The 21,155-nt window shown below is 41.4% G+C and overlaps 1 protein-coding gene across 1 annotated transcript in view; it reads left to right on the top strand.

Annotated features, from left to right (window-relative positions):
* KCNK1 (potassium two pore domain channel subfamily K member 1) overlaps nt 1-16,568 on the top strand; it is a 31,683-nt gene extending 15,115 nt beyond the window's left edge. The window contains exons 2-3 of the mRNA XM_071738995.1: nt 10,814-11,209; nt 13,891-16,568. Of these exons, the coding sequence (XP_071595096.1) occupies nt 10,814-11,209; nt 13,891-14,150 (656 nt within the window). The 3' untranslated portion in view covers nt 14,151-16,568. The remainder of the gene's footprint in view (nt 1-10,813; nt 11,210-13,890) is intronic.
* The last annotated feature ends 4,587 nt before the right edge of the window (nt 16,569-21,155 follow it).

Here is a 21,155-nt window from a genome sequence, read left to right on the forward strand (position 1 = left end):
GCTTTTGTCCTTTTGGTTGGATTTTAGTCAGCAGACTTTTGTAATTTTCAATTTTTCCCTTCATTGTAAAACGAATCTGAGGCAACAGGGAAAACAGCTGTTGAAACAAGGTAGATGGTCTTTACTTATGCTAAATCTTTGCTACAGGCAGATCTTAAGATGTGGTGTTTGATTTTTGGAATAGGTGTTTCTAGAGATGTGCTGTTGTTGAGAGGCCTGCAGGGGAAAAAAATAGAAAACCCAACACTACATTAATCCAGTTTAACTCTTATAGGGTCTTAAATCTGGGATAACACTAAAGGGAGCTAAATTCTAATATAAAGACAAAAAGAAAAAAGAAAAAGTAGTTTAAAATTAGCAACAGAAAAAGAAAAAAAAAACAAAAAAACAAACAGAAAGGCCAAAAATGCATGCAGATCTCCTCACTGTTACCTGTGATAGAAGCCTGAAAGCTTTGCCCCTGAGGTTTGGGCAGACCTCTGTCTGCACTTGGATATTTCATCTTTGCTCCTGCCTTGAGCACAGGGTGAAGCTGTGCAGATGCAGGGGATAAAATCTTTGACATCTCACTTCAAAAAACATGACTGAGGCTGTTGGGGGTCTTGGGTGCACAGGGCCCCCCACAAAGCTCATGCCAGGCTCCGTGTCCCAACAAGCAGGGGGTTTCTCAATGGACAGTTTGGCGTTTGGTAGGAGCTGTGCTGCCTACATCTGGGGTTTGAGAAGTCTGCCCTTGCAGGGTAAGTGGGAAAGCTTTGCCAGCTGAGTGCCTGAGAACCCAGACTTTGCCTGTGGAGAGCATGTCCTCTTTAGAAGCACATTTATTAGCTGGGGAATGCAGTGTGTACCTCAGCTGGAGTCCTGCCCCCCTTGTCTGCAACGTGGTAGGTCCCTTTTTGGTGGCAAACAATGTGTGCTTCCCTGTAGACTGTTGTGAAAGGATCTCAGGGTTTCCTTGGGCTGATGGTGTCTGCTTTACTCATGCATAATGTATCCAGGCAGGATTAGCAAGATCTGGTGTCAGGTGGTGGCTTGGAAGAACAGTATCATTTTCCACTTTCAAGTTATTATCTCTTGAGTTGTGTTTCTCTCTGATACTGGTGTTGAAAAGAGAGAGTGTTGTGCCAAACACTCACCAGTGATAACCTCAGATGTGGGAGGGACATACCAATTTCTGGATTTCCTCTTTTTATCTGCATCTGGTTCCTGTGCAGAAAATTCCATCTAGTTTGCTGCTCCAGTGCCACGCATCCTTCCACTCTGTACTGAGCACTTCCTTAGAACAGCTCCTGAATGGATCTTAACTGGTGGTATGGGAATCCCTTCATCATGAGCATCACTGCTACATGGTGTAAGGTTCTTCACTTTCTTCATTAACTGGTAACTATGGGTTACCAGTTAACCCATGGGTTACCAGTTAACTATGCTGCCTGAGTCACTTTAAATGGTCCAAATGTAACTTCTTGTGCCCATCAGGCTGCAGTCTTTACCCCAGGCCTGCATTGCCTGGCATGGTGGTGTGAGTGAGACCTGGAGCAACATTCCTGAGGAATGTGGGAGCATTGAATACCTGAGTCAGAATTAGAAAATATGGGCATAGGTTTGGTTTGGCCTGGAGTGCTGTTTTCCCATCACTTCATGGATCATCCTTATTCTTGAGTGACCTGTGGTTCAGGTGGCTTCACAGAGTGTTCATTCTGGCATTGCTGATCTTACAGAGTCACCCATGGCCATTCAGAAACTACAGGTGAAAGCCTTTCCTACAAAAATTCTGGAGCCTGTCAGAGAAGTGGAAACACTTCATGTGTGGGGAACTGCACTTTTGAGGCACTGCTGAACATGACTGCAGGACCTGATGCTAGAGAACCTCTGTGAACTGCAGTTTCCAACTCTGGAGGCAGCTGAACTCTGCCAGGTTTCTTGGCACTGCTGTAGTGCTTTGGTTCAGATGGAGTGCAGAGCTGAAACAAATCTCCAGATCATTCCTGCTTCCCCTTTTTCTGTCATACGTGCAGAGTATTTTTGGATTGTGCCAACTGAAGTATTTTTTGACTGGAAATCCTGAAGCAGGTACTCTTGGAGAGGAGTGAAACACCTCTGCAATTACTGGGCACCCAGGCTTAGCAAACAGAGGAGAGCAAATCTGAAGGAAACTTTGGCTTCCTTAAATCTTTAATCTTCTCTCTTAAATCTCATGGTGAATTTGGTGTTCCCCTGCATGGATCTGTATTTACTGTGCTGTAATTCCAATGTGAACAAAGTCACTGTGCAGTTCTTCTTGGTTTTTTAAAGACTAAAAATGCAAAACAACACAAAAACATTTTCTTCATCATGACATCTTTTAATATCTCCTTCTGTCTTCCTGGGACATGAAGATTATAAAAAATGATTGCATTTTTCAGATGGAAAATTACCATATATAAATATATACTATCCAGGGGTTCCCCTGCACTGACTGCAGTTTTTCTCATGCTGATTGAAATTTCAGCAGGGAACTTGTACTGCTTTATGTTTTGTCACTGGAATGTAATTGAAAAATGTTTATAACATGAGTTTTTATATTAGTGTTTGTGAATCACAAGAGCAGCTAACTTGGATATGGAGCAAAGCTATTTTTCATCAGTCTTCAAGAATGTTTTTTTCCCTGCTTTGAAAAGACTCATCTATATTTTCATTTCTACATGAGAGAAAATGTTGATAATAATTGATATGAAAATATGTCAGAATTTGAAGAAAGAAATAAAAATTATTTGTGCTTCATTCTCATTCATCCTCAGTATCTGAAGTGACACAACTTCTTCCTCCTGCATAGTTGGAACAACAAAAAAATGGAATTGGAAAAACATGCCCAGGCTACAGTCTCAATATTCCCACCTCTTGTATCTCATGCTTATATATAAATTTGCACAGTGACCTTAATATAGTCAAATTTCTCCTCAAACAGGCAATTCATCAGCAGCTAGATTGGCACATCTTAACACATTACTTGACTGGAAAGAAAAAATATTTCTTGGAAATCATAGATGGTAGACGTGAATAATGTAAGGATTTCCATGCTATAATTTTGAAATTATAAAAAGTGTTTTGGAACTCAGGAGCTCCCAGGACTGCTAAGCTGCAGAAGGGGCCAGGACAGCATGTATTGCTCTAGAAATTGGCAAAATAACAGAATTCCATGCTGAAAAATGATTCAGTGGGAAGTCTTTATAGAGATGATCTCATCCTCATGTTTAATTGGTTTCAATATGCTTTTACCATTTTTTGCAGTGACATTTGAGGGATATAATATTATGGAAGGAAGCTGGAATGGCATCATACTAAAACACCTCAGCGGGAACTTTAAATCAACCTCACTGGTGCTGTGTGAGGATGAACCTTGTGAATGTTTTCTCCAGTGGCAGAACTGGCGTAAGAGGTTCTGCTGCAGCCTTCTTCACTTCCCCAGTTAAGCAAATGCAACTCTGAGTTGCTGTGAGCTTTGAGTAGTGAACTAGGTTTCAAAAAACTCTCTCCTCATCATCCACATTTTTCTTTTTCCTTTTTTTTATTTTTTTATTGAAACCCCAGATAATTTCATCAGTTCAGTTCACAGCACCTCTTCCTCCTCCTCCCTTCAGTTCATACACAACTAATTCCAAGCTCAACAGAGGAGGTAGCAAAATGTAGAATCCAAATGCCTTTCCTCTGCATTAAAATGCCTGCCATAGGGAATTTTTTCTTCTTTTCTTTCAGCCATATTCTATAGTTAATCTCAGCCTGTCTGAGATTAATCAGAAAGTTTAATCAAAAGTTGGAAATCAAAAGTTTTCAGGTTTGTTTTACAAAACTGTGAACTTGTAATTCTTACCCCTTTCTAACATACAACTGTGTCTTATTTTAATGGTATTGCTCTGTCTCAAACTTCAGAGAAAGAGTTTTAAAAAGCACACCACCACTGTTTGTCTGCTCTTTTGCACATTTTTAGCTTTACACAGGTTTCTGTGCTTGCTTATGGTCCTTTACATTCTTTTTTCCTGTCTGTATTACAGGGATGAAAGGCTTTTGTGTAAAGCTGTGCTAAGGGACTGGTTAACAGCTTAGCAGCCATTTTTAAAGCTGATCCATCCCAGTGCACACCCTATAGAAGGAGAAAAAGGAAAATACTTTTCCTGAAATAATTTGATTGTGAGGAGCACATGCTTTGGCACATGTGGATATGCTGGATAATACAGTGCATCTTTTTGTAATTTCTTTCATTCTGAATTGTAGGTGACCTTTGCCTGCAAATTTATGTCCCAGTAAGCTTACATTAACTTACTAATCAGGTACTTCAGGCATAGAGTTGCTGGTCTGAACTCTGTAGGGTGTCTGATCACTTTCTTTCCTTGCCATAGAAAAAATACTTGAGGCTTACCTGTAGTCTCTCTTGCCACGTGGATCTACCATCACCAGACATTTCCTTTTTATCTTAGAAGATAATAGACCAGTTACAAAGGAGGATGTATTTCACTGTTAAACACAGTGGAAAATGTCAAATGTTTGTAAAAATAACAATGTAGAGATCATGCAAATATTATCATTGATTTTCATCCTCATCATATTCCAGTGAGTCATGTTACACTTGCAGTGAATGAAAGATCTTTGCGTGACTTTAGTGCTTAGCACAGGCTTCACTTCATCTGTTTGGGTATTTTGTGGTGACAAGCAGACCTAAAGGGCTGACTTCTCTTTGGGGACACTGACTCAGACCATCAGGGAGATGCTTGTCATGTTCTGCCACATTGGGCTTGGGTGTTCTGACTCTGCCATCTGAATGGGTGTGTTGAGAAGGATGCTGACTGTGCTGCTGCTGCTTCCTTCCTCACCCTGAGTAGTTTAGTGGTGCCACATTATGGTGTTACAACAGGTCTAGGGGCTAGGAGGGAGCAGTGGCTTGGAAGGAAACCTATTGTAAGAGAGAAGAGCACTTGGCAGTAGAAAACAGATGACAAAAAGCACTGACTATTTAAATCATGAAGGAGTGAGCTTCATTGCTGTTGGACAGTGGTCCCCATTCCTGAGACCAGTTCAGGAGAAGGGATCATGGACATCCAATGCCATGGGAGAAGGAGCCAGTGCTGCAGGCTGCATACACCCCTGCCAGGCTTCATCACATCATCTGGGACAAACTTGCTGAAGGTTGTGGCATGTGTGTGCCTGTTGACCAAGCAGTGATTTACAGAGCTGCTTACATTGGTCAAAGCAGTGTCTGAGGAACAGCTAGACACAGGTAAGACAGAACTAGAAGAGGGACTTGCACAAGAGAGATAAAAACCATTGAAAAGTATAGAAAAGTCATGACCAAGCCTTTTTAGAAAGATATGAGCAAAAGGCTATCTTGGAAGACAGCAAATGGAAGAGCAGATATTTTATTGAACACATAAGTGACCTGTATAACTCACAGCACCAAGATCAACATAGAAAGACTTAAACATTTTGAATTATTTTTTTTAAAAAAGCACTTTTAAGATGATGATGATATTCAATATCATAATAAATAAAGACATTTTGTGTATTTGTATGAACTTGTAAGAGCAGAAGTCCTTCAAGTCATAAGAGTAAATAATTTTTAAGGAAAAGTTCCCCACATGTGAACAGAACTGGAAGCCAACTGTCTGTGTTTTGTTCTTTATATGTTCTGCTCTTTATATGATCAGTCAAGTATTGTCTGTCTCAAGACACTGAGCTATATGGAAAATTGGTCCTCTTTAATTTGGCAAATTCTGCTAATCTTGCATGCAATTTTTTCTGCAAGCTTTTTTGAAGGAATGTTACCTCTAAGCTATGAATAGGCAATAGAAGGGATTATATCTGAGTAATATCCTTTTATCTCTCATGTCACTTTGCTTCTGAGTTTGGGCAGGTTATCTGAGGGTTTGGTTGTTCAAAGGTTGGTGCTGTTAAATGGGTGATTGTTATCTGATATTTGCATTATAAATATGAAAGTACAGCATTCAGTAAATCTTGTCTGTCTTCTTAATCAGTAACACAGTTATCTGATATGCTCCACAGCCAATTTAATTCTAGTCACCCATATCAAGTCTCCTTGATAGAATAAATGTCTTCATAAGTCATCTCCTGCTCCTGAGCATCTTTTTTAATAACAAAAAGAAGATGTTAGGATTGCAGTTGTAATGCTTCTGAACACAGTAGTTTCCATTGGAAAAGGTAATCTGGCACACATTTTATTATCTGTTTATTTATATAGAACTAACATGTGCTAATGAGTTTATGGAGGGATTATAGGAAGACATTTCCCTGAAGAGGTGAGAGCACAAAGAAGCTACAAGCAGGTGTGGGAGCTGAGATGGGAGGCAACAGAGCATGAGTGTCTGCAAGCAGATGTGGAATATCTCCTGCCTCAGATCTGTAATTTCCTGTCTTTTAATGTATGGCTGCAGGGGGTTTTTTAAAATGACATTTGTACAGTGATGACTAAGATTATAGGCATTGTTAGGAAAAGTCACATAAGCAACACTGGGAAAAAAAATACATGTTCTTTCCTTCCCCACTTGCCACAGCCTCATAAATTGTGACTGCTTTAGCTCAAGCTTTTCAGTGTAATTATTCCCAAGCAGTGACTGGATCTTGAGTAGCAAACACTGGTCACTCATCCATTGCTTTTGGAAGAATTCAGCCTCTTGTTGCTGCTTGTTCAGTGGAGCATCTATTCTCTTCTCAGTCTGAAACTGTCAAGGCTCTTTAGTATTATAGCTCCTCAAATTATTAGCAGCTGAGGAGCAGTTACAGAATGCCCTCAGCTGTCCCCTAAGTGATGTGACAACCTCACCAGAAATGCAGAGAAAAACTTGGGAGGTGGCATCTGCTTCAGGCACCTCACCTAATCCTGTGAGTTGGGAAAACTGCTGTAAGGTTTAACCAGGCAAGCTCATCTGAGCACCTACTTTAATATAACCTTGCTGCAAACTTGCCTGGGGTAAAGTCTTTCTCATTGTGCACTTTTCTCTGAGTCTGGATTCATAGTGTGTAGCAGCTGGAAGGAAAATGTCTGTCCTTAAGAAGAAGTTAAGAGAGAAGTATTGGAAGTGGTAACAACCCCTCCACACCAAGAAATGAACTGACTGCTGCCTGGCTTAGTGCAGAGGTTGGAATTAAATTGCTGTCAAACTGCTCTGTGCAGAAACTGTCAGAATTTTTAAATTTTTCTGTATGCATGATAGGTGTATTTGGGTTCAAATTAGTGAAAGCCTGGATTAATTGTACAGTGCAAACATATGCTAAATTTAGGAACCTGGAGCTTACAAATGAATTTCTAGGTCTGCAAGGTCAATTTCTGCTTGTCATGTGCAGCCTCATGGTACTGCACCATCCTTGAAGGTTACCAATTCAATTCACCAGGCTGCATTTTAAACGTAGCTGGGTTTTTACTTCTGTACTGAAAGTGGGTGACTGCTCCAGAACACTCCCCTGAAGGTTAGAAACCTTTTTCTAATCTCTAGACTAAATTTATTCACTCTACATCAAAGCTGTTTGTTTATGTGGCAATATTATTCTTCATCTAAAGCATTTCTTTCCCCTTGGTAGCACTTGGATGCTGATGCATTAACAGGGAGATGCTGTATCACATTTCAGCCTCCATTCAGCCCTGCTGCAGAAGCCAACCACTTTTTTTCTGCCTCTCATAAATTAATCTCTATTCCCCTGATGGTTTCAGTAACCATATTCTGCTCTTCTTCCAGTGTGATTTCATTCTTTTAAGCAGGGATGTACAGAATGAGGTTGATTAATCCAGAGAAGGTCTGATCAGCATCTTACTCAAACAGCAGACCTCTAGTTCTGCTTTACTGAAGATGTCTTGATGTGATGGAGCATTGCAGTTGCCTCTTTAGTGTTTGTGTCACATGGGTACACTGGGACCTACTCAAAACATGTGTTTGTCTTTCACAAATTTTCAGCAAAACTAAGCACAGGGATGTGAGGTAGGAAAACAGAAAATGGAGCAGGAAAAAATGGTAAGTTCTTGAAGCAGGGGAATGTCACCAGGGTTGCTCCTTGGAGGCCTTGTGTTGTGGATTTTGCTGTTCAACATAATCATAAATGACCTGGAGAGGGGAGGTAACAAAGTTTACTAAAAACACACAAAATTATTTAAGGCAGTAAGGGTGGTGGAAGAGCTGCAGGGCAACCGTGCAATTAAATGGCCCTTGAAAATGAGTGCAGATAAAATGTTAAGTGATGCAGACAACAAAACCACTCATAGTTTCACATGCAAAATGATGGGACCTGGTGGAGCCCCAGGTACCTCTGAGGGGCAAGACCTTTCTGATAGAAAGGGTCAAGAAGGTGTCAGGTCAGTGGTAATCAGAAATGCCAGTCAAATGTCCAGCATTATTATTAGGGACTGAGTAGAACACAAGGTGAGAAAGCCCTGCAGCTGATTCAGCTGCTCTTCTGTTTCTCTAATCTCAGAACAGATAAAGCAAACAGAAGGTGAGCAAGAAAAAAAGCCATTCATTAATACGACTTTCTGGGGTTCAAAAGACTGAGCTTGAGTAAATTATTCATAATGTCATTAAAATTAAAATACAACTGAAGCTTCCTGCCAGGTTAACTAGCATGGGGAAACCAGACCTCATGCTTTTCTTCTCCAAGACTTTGTACATTGTAATGCTAAAACATTTTGCCTGTCTTCCATTGTCTGTGAGTGTCTCTGTGCATCTTAAATAAGAACATCATCTTTCTTTACACTGCTAGAAAACCTAAGGGGGCACTGCTGTATTATATTCATTAACACAAAGAAGAAATCTCTTGTGTTCATATAAAACCTGGAGGGGCTTGTAGAGCAGCAGGTATCACAGGTAGAGCAGCAGGTATCACAGGTAGAGCAGCAGGTATCACAGGTGGAGCAGCAGGTATCACAGGTAGAGCAGCAGGTATCACAGGTGGAGCAGCAGGTATCACAGGCAGAGCAGCAGGTATCACAGGTGGAGCAGCAGATATCACAGGTAGAGCAGCAGGTATCACAGGCGGAGCAGCAGATATCACAGGTAGAGCAGCAGGTATCACAGGTAGAGCAGCAGGTATCACAGGTAGAGCAGCAGGTATCACAGGTAGAGCAGCAGGTATCACAGGCGGAGCAGCAGGTATCACAGGCGGAGCAGCAGATATCACAGGCGGAGCAGCAGGTATCACAGGCAGAGCAGCAGGTATCACAGGTAGAGCAGCAGGTATCACAGGCAGAGCAGCAGATATCACAGGTAGAGCAGCAGGTATCACAGGTAGAGCAGCAGGTATCACAGGCAGAGCAGCAGGTATCACAGGCAGAGCAGCAGGTATCACAGGCAGAGCAGCAGATATCACAGGTAGAGCAGCAGATATCACAGGTAGAGCAGCAGGTATCACAGGCAGAGCAGCAGGTATCACAGGCAGAGCAGCAGGTATCACAGGCAGAGCAGGAGGTATCACAGAGCAGCAGGTATCACAGGCAGAGCAGCAGGTATCACAGGCAGAGCAGCAGGTATCACAGGCAGAGCAGCAGGTATCACAGGTAGAGCAGGAGGTATCACAGAGCAGCAGGTATCACAGGCAGAGCAGCAGGTATCACAGGCAGAGCAGCAGGTATCACAGGTAGAGCAGGAGGTATCACAGAGCAGCAGGTATCACAGGTAGAGCAGCAGGTATCACAGAGCAGCAGGTATCACAGGCAGAGCAGGAGGTATCACAGAGCAGCAGGTATCACAGAGGAGCAGGTAGGTGATTCCCCTTGGGAATTTCTCCCTGCTCCAGTGTTGCAGTGATCCCAGTTCAGGGATGAGCAGCAGCAGAGCCCTGTACACACTGAGCTCTGCCTGGGCTCCTCCAAATACAGAGTTACTGGAAAATGCCTCCCTGTACAGCACTAACATGACCTGAATGAGCTGGCAGATTGGGGATTGCAGAATTAAACAGGGTCTGTCTGCACTTGCTTGGTTTGCTACCAGTGTAAAGACTGCCCAGACTAGATTTCAAGAGATTTCCTCTTCCTTGTTGCAATGAAAACAAAATGACTGTGGTTTTTGGTTGGCAAACAGAAGAAAGCATTCCTGGTTTATGCAGGATTTACTGGTTTTCTTTCTGTGCCCTTCATTTTCATTTAGAACCAGGGTGTCTGGCAGAGTGTGTATAGCTGCTTGTGCTGGGTGTAAGTGTAATTGCACTTATTTGTGGAATACTGAGGTTGCTGGACAGTGGCAAGCCCATCACTATTGATATTTCTGTACCTAAATGACCAGCCAAAAATTCAGCTGCAATTGGTTACCTCCCAGGAGTTTTTCTGTGATATGTATTTGATGGGCTACCTTCTAAACACCTTGTGGAAACATGGGAGCCTATAACGTGGGATACTGGTTATAATAATTCTGAAGGATTACAGAAGAACTTGGACTGGTTTACCACAAAGTAGATCTAAGAGTATTCTTCTGAAGTCTGGATTATTCCAGCTGTCATGGTGGGTAAAAGCTGTTGCATCATTTTGTAAAACGAAACAAAAAAGTTAACAGGAAAATCCAGAGTAAAACACAGTTTTCCCGGTGTAGGTTTCAAGTCCTTTGCTTCCTTCTCCAAAACAAGCATTGATACATTTGTATTCACAGTTTTGAAATGTAATTTTTATAGCTTGCTTATTGCTTAGGTTTTGCCTGCTTAAAACAGACCTTTGAGCAGCATTTGTCCAGAGCAGGGCTGAGAATCACCCACCAGGAAGAAATTCTTTTGTCTCCCACCACACAGACCGCGTCACATCGGTACGTGGGCTTCCAGCTTTAGCTCAACCTCTGTCACCTCTGCTTTGCTGCAGGTTATGGACACACAGTGCCTTTATCTGATGGGGGAAAGGCCTTCTGCATCATCTACTCTGTCATTGGGATCCCCTTCACCCTGCTCTTCCTGACAGCCGTGGTGCAGCGCATCATCGTCTACGTCACCCGGCGGCCCGTGCTCTATTTCCACATCCGCTGGGGCTTCTCCAAGCAGATTGTTGCCATCATCCACGCTGTAGTCCTTGGCTTCATCACGGTCTCCTGCTTCTTCTTAATCCCAGCAGCAATATTTTCTGTCCTGGAAGATGACTGGAATTTTTTGGAGTCTTTTTACTTCTGTTTCATTTCCCTGAGCACCATTGGCCTCGGAGACTACGTGCCGGGAGAAGGATACAATCAGAAATTCCGAGAGCTCTATAAAATTGGAATTACATGTAAGTATTGAACTGACCAGGTAAATAAGAGGCATTTTATAAACAGAAAAATAATAGTCAGACTTTAGGCAGACTTCCCCCCTCTCCTTTATGTGGATGGTGATTGTTTTGTGAGCTGTCAGCTAGCAAACTCGGCATTGTAGGGTAGCTGTGTAAAGAGAATACCTGTTAATAAGGTCAGTTTTCTTAACAAAGAGAGAAAAAGCTTAAACCAGAATTCCACTGTGCTAAATCATAGTTGCTTATTCTCATTAAGAGCAGAAAAAAATGCTCACATTACTGTGAAAACTGTAATGAGCAACTTGGGCTAAGATTTCAGTGAGAAGGAAGATGATCCGTGTGACCTCGGGTTGTCTCATAAGGGGAGATGGTGGGTAGACAGAGACAAATTAATGAGCAACAGGAAATGAGGCAGAATAGCAAAGTTTATGACAGTTGTAACAGGAGGTAGCTGGATCTGGCATTGGGACTTTCCAGCTGTCAAAGAGAGACAAGTAGATGGAGATGATAACAAAGCAATACCATGGATGTTGAACTGAAATTGTTTAATTATGTTGCACACTGAAGAGAGGCACGAATCAAATCAGTGATTTGATCAAAGCAGAGGTAAGAAAATTCCCTTTGCTTTGGCATTCTGAGTGAATGTGTGCAGAGGGCAGTATTCTCCAGTGACTTTGTTCTGAAGTATCCCAGAGACTGATACAGCTTCAGTCTGTGCAGCCCTGGGTCATCAGGCACTCCAGTTAAAAGATCTGAATGGCCAAAAAAACCTTTCATTTCAGGTCCAGTTCTTAGGCTGGTTTGCATTTGTCTGTGCTGCTGTGCATGACCCAGCAATCATAGCCCAGACAAAGTGTTCATTAACTTGGTTTGTGTTTTGCCTATGGAAAGATTGGGCCTTGAATTTTCATTCCTTGAAGCAGGGCCTTGAACTAGCTGACTGGACATTATTTTATTTTCCTGCCAGGCCTGTTGTCATTGCAGGACATTCTTCCCCTGCCCATCATGCCCATTTTACCAACACAAATTTTTAATTACCCTGCTGAGCTCCACAGCTGAATGGGGAAGCTATCTGAAGAAGTGGATGGAGAAAGTCATATGTAGTAAAGGCCTTGTAAAGAATTCTAACCCTTCTGGAAACTCAAAAAACATTGTAATTACCCTTTTTCACACTGTAGAAAACTTAGGAAATAAATGGAAGGAAGTACTAAAAGGAAAAAAAGTAGCTTTCAGGCAATGCTATGACATGAGAGTATTTAATTTCAACAGTTTTTAAGGTCATCACTTTTAAATTATTTTTTTCCTTTCATGTGAATTATTCAAGGAACCAAAAAGGATGTATACAACGTTTTTTCTTGTTGAATGCAGTTTTTCTTCAAGAAAAGTTTTGGAGCTCTACATCAGAAAATGCTACAGGCTTTCCAAGAATTTTAGAACACAAGTCCTGTTCTAAATCAAGTGGTGATCATCTGGACAGAGTTTCAGAGATAATTATTACATTCTCAGTGCAGATTTATAGATGCCTTTTAATTGGCATAGCTTTGTCACTTCCTCCTTCTCTTAATGCAGAGCTCCCATTTGGTGGCATGAGATAAAGCTGGAAAACAATTCATAAATTTTAGCTGTAGTGCTGATTTAGATCAGTACTCAGTATTGCAATATTGATTTAATGGTGCTTCTGGAAGGAAAAGGAGAGTCTTGTTGCCAGTGAATAATCTGTAACTACAAGTGAAATATTTGTGCCTTTAGGTAACACAATCATGACCATATGTAGAATATAATTAAACTGTCTGATCTGAATTTCAGCACATTTAATGCTCAGCCTTTGGATAAGCATTTTGTACTAATAATTATACACTTAGCTTCTGCTTGATTTACTCATTGAAATGATAAAATATTCAAGTAATCGTGCCCCTCAGTAAATTTTAATGATTAGTAGAGGAGATCTAATGAAATGGTGAGATGAAAAAATGCTCGTGTTAATACCTTCCCTCAAATCCTAGATGCTCATGTTTGAAGAGGAACAAAAAAAAAAAACCCCAAAGGAGCACAGTGAGCTGTTAGCCACACAAAGCTCTGTTTCCAGAAGTCTCAGTCTGTGAGAACTATTACCTTTAAAAATCAGTCAGTACACCACCAAAGTCATCAGCAGTATCACTTAAGCAAGTGATACTTAAAAATAATTCAAAAGTTTTCAGGAAATGTAAGTGATTTGTCCTGCTGAACTGATACAAACAGTGGATAACCATAATTAGCTACCATATTTTACTTCTATTTGTAAGATGTAGGAATGCTAAGGGAAAAAAATCTTTTGAAGAGTCCTTAATCATGAAAGTTGTGAGTGGTTGTACATGGATTGATTGTACATGTGGTACATTTTAGTATTCTGTTTCATTTTATGCCTTTACATATTTTTATTTTGTGCAGTTGTAACATGATTAGAGCCACTACCATTGTTTTTTTGGTTATGTGGGATCTTGTTGATTGTAAAAAGAAAAAGGAATAAAAGGATTTGAGGGTCCACAGTGGGTTGCAGAACTCTTCAACTTGGTCATAGGGAAAGTAAACACTTGTCAGAGATGACAGGGGTGGGAAGAGTTACAGGGTTGAAATTTTCCAGCCCCACTTCACTTGATAATAATTAAATAACTTCTTTTTCTTTTTTTTTTTTTTCATACCAGGTTATCTGTTGCTGGGCCTTATTGCAATGTTGGTGGTTCTTGAGACTTTCTGTGAACTCCATGAGCTCAAAAAGTTTAGGAAGTTGTTTTATGTGAAGAAGGACAAGGAAGATGACCAAGTGCATATAATGGAACATGACCAACTCTCCTTCTCTTCCATCTCAGACCAAGCAGCCTCCATGAAGGACGATCAGAAGGCAAATGAGCCTTTTGTGACTTCCCAGTCCCCAACTTCCAATGACAGCTCTCTAAACAATTAATACAGGGGTATCCATGCCATTGTTGTGGTACATTTATGCTTCTTACTATAAGAAATAGAATGCCTCATTTTTATTTTTATTTTTTCCTGAAAATATAAAAGCTGGAAGACTGTGCTACTTTAACAAAGATTCACTTCTGACATAGAAAAGACTTCTGGGAAAAATGTGGGAGCCACCCTGGGAGTAGGGAAAAAAATGCAGGATGTGGCTGGGAACATTAGGGCATTTTATTTGAGGGAGAAGGTGCTAAGTGTACCACTTTCAGAGGTGCCAGAGAGAAAGGTTTGCAGAAGCAACTTCATCCAACATCTCCAGGGAAGTTAGGTCTTCCCTGGCATCCAACTCATTTAGTTGCACATCTCATCTTGCAGGTGGTGACACAGCCAATTTTGGGCTGTGCACTTTTCATTGTCAGAAGTGTAGTCACAGATTTACTCCAAACACACAAAACACCTAAGTCTGGAAAACATTTCCAGAGCAGTATCTATAGATCTACTGGAGGGAGGAGGGGAGCATCTAGATCATCCCTCTATCAACCAGTAACTTGCAGGTGCAAATAATAATTCTTGGAATGAAAAAAAAAACAGGGCTAACATCCCTCCTTTGCCCATGCCATTGAGAAATGCAATTTTCCTACTTCCTTGAAAGGTCCCCACTCATGAGAAAAACCCTGTCCTGAAGAGAGTGTGCCTTGAGTCTTCCATGCTGTTTGTCTTTCTATGAAATGCTTTTGTAAATGCTGAAAGGTAGCAAAACAAATTGCTGGGTGAGATGGGGCTTTTCAGGAGGGGAGGCAGCTGCTTTTCAGTCCTCTGAAGTGGGTAAGAGTGGGTTTTTAGCTATGAATGGAATGAAAATGAGAACTGAAATCCATGATTGGCACAGCTCTGTGTTTGGGGCATTCTGGTGGGTGGTTAAAATCTGCTCAGCAGAAGGGCTCAGCTCTGTTTCTTCCACAGTCCAACCCAGTGTGTGCTTGCTCTCTGCTGAGCTGGAGGGCAAGCAGAGGAGCAGAAATAGTGTCACCTTTTGAACATAGCCCCTTTTTTCTGCTTTTGCTTTTCTTGCGAGTACTTGGAGCACTTTGGAGAAGGGAATGTTTCAGGGCAAAACAGTTTTTCAGGTTTTTTTTCATATGGCAAGAAAAAAAGGAAAAAAATGTCACGTGTGGTTCGGATGGGACCGAATTTTTTTCCCCTTGGGAAAAGTCACTAAAAAAGTCAAGATCTTGCTCAACTTCTGAAGCTGGAACCCTCTTTGGCTGACACAGGAGAGGTGTTTTAGTCCAGCTGCCAGTCACTGTGCTGAATGCAGAGACCTCAGAGTGAATTCCAGTGAGCAGCAGGTGAGATTTAAGTGGTTGTAGTACTTTCTCTTCTGGCCTTAAGAATCCACGAGATGGGAATCTTGATGATGCTTTGCAGTGAACAAAAGATCTGGAGCACAAATAGCCATATTAGGACAGCCTCCCACATAGAAATAGTGTAGAGGAGAGCCTTTTCTCTGCAGTGCAAGCATGCCAGATTGCCTGTAATTTGGCTTTTAGTGTTTAGAGCTGAATAATAGTTTACTGTAAAAGAAAAAAAATGCAGTGTGTCTCGATTTAGTGCACATGGGGAAAATACTTGAAAGTAAACAACCCAAAATATACTGTGTCTGAGCTTCCTTAGAGCTAGCATCAAACAGATTTTATATATTCACTGGAGAAACTTACTTTATGGTTAAATCAGCTGAAAATCTTCAGTTAAAGTTCATATTTATAAAAACGAAACAAAACAAAACAAAAAAAAAACAGAGCTAAAGGTTTTGGTTGTTTTGGGTTTTATAGAATAAGTGAGAGCATACTGTGTTTGCATGTTCCCAGGAAAGTGGCTATTTTTATACTGCATAAGTTAACACAGTTCTATTTATAATGAATGTTAACCAATATATATGTACATATATACATAAATATATTTATATACTGTACATATATCATAAATCAACAGAGTTTAACAGACTTAGGAATGGCATTTTAGATATTCTTTTCCCTAGGCTTCTCTTTATACAGTCAATAATAGAAAACTATGGCATTAAAATGACACTGACATAAAATTAAGAGTACTGTACTACAAGAAACGTTTATACCGTTTGTTTTTTTTTTTTTCCAGTGGAACTTTATTGATTAAGTACCTTAAGATTCAAGATTTCCTTTAATTTCAGTGTAACATTAAGCTTTAAAGGATATGCACAGATGCTAAATGATACAAAAAGTTAATTTTGCAGTGTGTAGACAATTGCAAAATGTAGACACGTGGAATGAAAGCACAGAATTCAAAGCCGAAGTGATAAACTAAGAATTATACTGTGATGTAGGTGAGTATTTGTTAGTTTAAACTTTAATAAAAAGTCTGGCTTTTGCCTGCCTGCACTATGAAATGGGGAGTATTTTCTTTAGTGGTCTGTGTGTGTGTGCATAGCTGGTGCAAAAATCCTGTCTCCATTTGTCAAGATTGTGCATCCCACCTCAGCTCAAGGAGGGACCATTAATGCCAGAGAGTGTTACCTAACCTTGATATTATTTGTAGCTTAGTGGTGTGTTGGTTATCCCTGTAGGAAAAAAGAACATTCCAAAGAGTGTTTGGTTTTGTTTCAGATGCTGACTGATGATAGCAAATGAAAAATAGTGGCATAGCATTGATCTTATCTTGATAACCTAACCACTCCAATATTTGAGGAAATTAGAAAACTGTCAGTACCAACATTTGTCTGTCATTTTTAATGCCTGCAGTGTTGGTCTCATAGCTTCCTATATTACCATCCTGCTTGCTTTTTTTTTTTTTTAATTTTTTTTTTATTTATTTGTCATGGATTTCTTGTGCCAGTTGTTTTTCAAAGGTTGTTATGATGCCACCAGTGATGAGTGCTGCGATGCAGTTATTTCTCTGGTGATGATGCTGGTTTGTCAGAGCCATTGCCTCAGCTGCCAGTGAGACTGCCTCATGTGTGGCAGCTGGGGACAAATGACAGATTTAGGTAATGAGGAGGGACAGGGTGGCTGGGAGCAGGTGCATGGGCTGACAGCCAACGTCAGATCAAAATCATCCTGGCAGACAGCTAAGTGACCACAGAGTTTTCAGCAGGCTTCATTGCCTGTCACTAGGAGTAAGAGGAAAATGCATCCCAGAGAAAGGAAAGGGGAAGGACATTGCCAGAAATTAACCTGAAATGAAGCTAAATAGAACTGGGCTTTTTCACAATTTATTGCTCTCTGCAACTGGGAAATATGAGTGGCCTTTCCCCAGTGTAGATGATTGGGGGTTGGACTAGATGATCTTTCGAGGTCCCTTCCAACCCCTAGGATTCTATGATGATTCTATGATGATTCTATGATGATCCCTCTGCTCCTTGAAGCAACTTAGTAGTTGTTATTGGGATGAGGTTTTGTGTATTACGGTCACTGAATGTTCAGGCCCATGAGCAGGAGTGTAAGTCCAACATCACTGCTGAAACTTTTCCAGGAGCAAACGTGGCTCGGGGCACTGCCTGGCCCTGGGGCTGTCTCCCTTTTTAAGGTCTTGGTTATGTGGAAAGAGAAAAGTTAAACCTCTCCCTTAAAAAGTGAGGAACTCTTCTGGGAAGCTCAAAGCTCCCCAAGGCCATTTTGTGTTAATCCCAGAGGTTTTGTTCCAATGTCTGGCATATAAGGACTGGGGTCAATATATTTATTATATTCACCTAAATGTGCTCTTTTTATGTCAGCCAAAGTTCACACTGCCAGTAATGTATTGACTATAAAAACTAATAGCTCACCTAGAAGAATTTAATTATTTTATTCTTTGTTTTCAAGTGCATTGCTGCTGTGATTCTGAGTGTTATTTAGATTATTAATTTTATTCTGGCCTGCAGTGCCACCTTCTCCTACAGCTGTAAAGCTCCTGTCTCAGCCACACATGGGCAGAAATTAATTAGCATGCTTACATAAACAGAAGGTAGCAAACTGTAGTATCAGTTTAAATGCAATTAGCAAATTTTAATTCTGCATTTCTGGTCTGGTTTTCTGATTGCTTATGGGCAAAGAACTGTTAAATTTCTTTAGCAGTTGGCAACTGTGGTTGGAAGCTTGCTTTCTGAGCAGAGATGCAAAAAGTACTGATGTCCAGAAATAAAGTACAGTATCCCAGATGGTTAGTTAGCTGCTTTTGCAGATTAATCCTATTTGCATGGGCTGGTAAGGCCCTGTTTGCAACTTGCTATGCAGAAATTAAAATCCACAGAGCATTTAACTTGAATTCCTATTGCATGTCAAGAGAGAAGACAGGGAAATCATTATGAAAGAAAGTGACCTTAGTTCATCCCCCACCTCCCAGGGAGCTTGGCCTGGTGTGGCTGAACCATGCAAGCAACATCTCCAGGGGACATTGAGGAGATTGAGGAGATGGGGCAGCCCTGGAGAGCAGCAAGAGAGCAGCATCCTCTCCCTGGGAGGTGAGAGGAGAGCAGAGCTGCTCCAAACCCAAAGACAAAGAGCAAAGATGGGCAGTAAAGGGCAAGGTTGGAGGGGACAGGGACAGGGACAGACAGCCTGTTCCAGCCCCTGGGGAAGGGTCTGCACCTGCTGACACCTGAAGAAAGGGATGGGAGAATTGGCTGTGAGGATTATCAAAGGGAGAAGGGTTGCTTTTTGAAGTTACTTCTGATCTTCCACAGTGGTTTGTGGGGGGCTTTGATGTGGACTACAAAGAAACACAAGAGAAGTAGGAACGAGTGAATCTGTCGGATTGAGGAGGTGTGGAGAGAAAAGATGCACTTTTGTCTTCTAAAGGGAGAAATGGCCATTGAGATGCTTTCCCCTGACCTTACAGGACTTAAGCTACCTTGGCAGTAGCTGTGTTAGGACAGATCAGGACTCCAAGTCTGACAGAGGCTCTGTTCACACTCTCCTCCCCTGCCCCAGAAGTTAATTACCTCCTCAGATAAAAATTTTCCTCTTTTCTAATGGATTATTCCAGAAGCAGCATTTCTATAGGGCTTATGTTTTTTTGCCTGCTTGCCCTGAGAAGCTGATCATCCCTCTGTGCTTTTTAATGGGTGAAGCAGGCTGAGCTCCTCTGGCTGTGGAACACGAGCATCTTAGAAAAAATATCAGCTTGTACCTGGGTCAGTTTTTCCAAATGCATTGCCCACACCACCCTGCTCTCCATCTCCCTGGGGACTCCCAGGTTTCCTTTCATCCCTCTTCTCACCCAGCTGGTGCCTTAACTCCATGACACTGAGGTGGGTAAGGCAATGCCAAAAAAAAAAAAAAAAATCAGACACCAAGGACCCACCTCTAAACAACCCAAAAACTTGTATCTGCCAAGTTACTGATTATTTTTATGGTCTCATCTTTTCACAAAGGAGGCTAATAAGGTTTAAGTTCTTTTTTTTTTTTTTCTTTACATGTTATGCATTGAAGCAAAAACTAATTTCAAAATGTCAATAGTTTTTTCCAATGGTTTTAGTCCTGAATGCCCTGAAATGTGAGTGTGGTGACTAATCAGAATAATGTATTGATCTGGCCTCAGATGAAAGACTGACACTGAATGCTTAAGCAAAAATAGATCCACTGAGCAAATACTTACCCAGGAATTTCTTCCCCATCTGCAAAATCTAAGCCCACAGAAACCTCCCAGTGAAGTGGCCAGAGCAGAGAAATGGGAATAAATGGAAAGCACACAACTCCAGTTCAGCAAGACCACAGAAAGGTCATCCCAAAAAACATGAGGATGTGTGTGCACCAAGCTGACCCAGCAGGTTTGCTACACAACCACTTCTGCTGGTTTTCTACCTTTTTATTGCTACACTTTATTGTTCCACTTCACAGTTATCCAGGGGGGTTCTGGCCTTTTGGATGCAATCCAAGCTTCTTCTGACATGATTTTTTTCAGCATTGTGTTGGCAGCATGATGGTGTCCTAATCCTATAATGTCCATAGCTCCTTCAGGCATTCCCTGAGGCTGCATGGTGAGTCTGGCATTTGGATAACCCCTTTTTATGGATAACCCCTTTTATGAGGTGTGAGGTATAAATTCAGTAGAAAACCCACGTGTTGAATAATAGAAGGAATTATTGCTTCAATTTCAGCCAGTAGTTTTGCACCTCTCTCCAAAGGAATCAAAGTTTATCTTGTTTCCTGATCATAAAAACACTGCTGCTGGTATATCATGGCTCTGCCACACTCCAGAAGTGCATCCAGATTCTGTCCCCTTCATCTCTGTGCTGCTGCTTTGGTGAAAAGATTGACACCAAGAACCAGGAGCATGTGTGGGACCTGGAATTTCTCCCTCAAACCCAAGAGACTGAATTCAGCTTCTTGATGACAAACAGGTCTCTGAAGAACTGTGAGGCAGCAAGGAAGCAAGGGCAGACATTGAGTTGGGATGTGAATTTCTCTTCCTCTTTTGCTTAAATCCAGTTCACATTTATGCTCCCACACAGTAGCTATGGTGCTCACTCCCCTGGGAGCTTGGCAATTTTCATGTAAATTTGGCCAATTTTGCATCCCAACTTTTAGTGCTGGGCTTCATCTCTGTGCTGCTGTTTTGGTGAAAAGATTGACACCAAGAATCAGGAGCATGTATGGGACCTGGAATTTCTCCCCCAATCCCAAGAGCCTGAATTCAGCTTTTTGATGACAGGACTGAAGGACTGTGAGGCAGCAAGGAAGCCAGGACAGACATTGAGTTGGGATGTGAATTTCTCTTCCTCTTTTGCTTCAATCCAATACACATTTATGCCCCCACACAGTAGCTATGGTGCTCACTCCCCTGGGAACTTGGCAGTTTTCATGTAAATTTGGCCAATTTTGAATCCCACCTTTTAATGCTGGGCTTCATCTCTGTGCTGCTGCTTTGGTGAAAAGATTGACACCAAGAACCAGGAGCATGTATGGGACCTGGAATTTCTCCCTCAAACCCAAGAGCCTGAATTCAGCTTTTTGATGACAGGACTGAAGGACTGTGAGGCAGCAAGGAAGCAAGGGCA

This window comes from Heliangelus exortis, chromosome 3, assembly GCF_036169615.1.
Source record: "Heliangelus exortis chromosome 3, bHelExo1.hap1, whole genome shotgun sequence".
Classification (NCBI taxonomy): Eukaryota; Metazoa; Chordata; class Aves; order Apodiformes; family Trochilidae; genus Heliangelus; species Heliangelus exortis.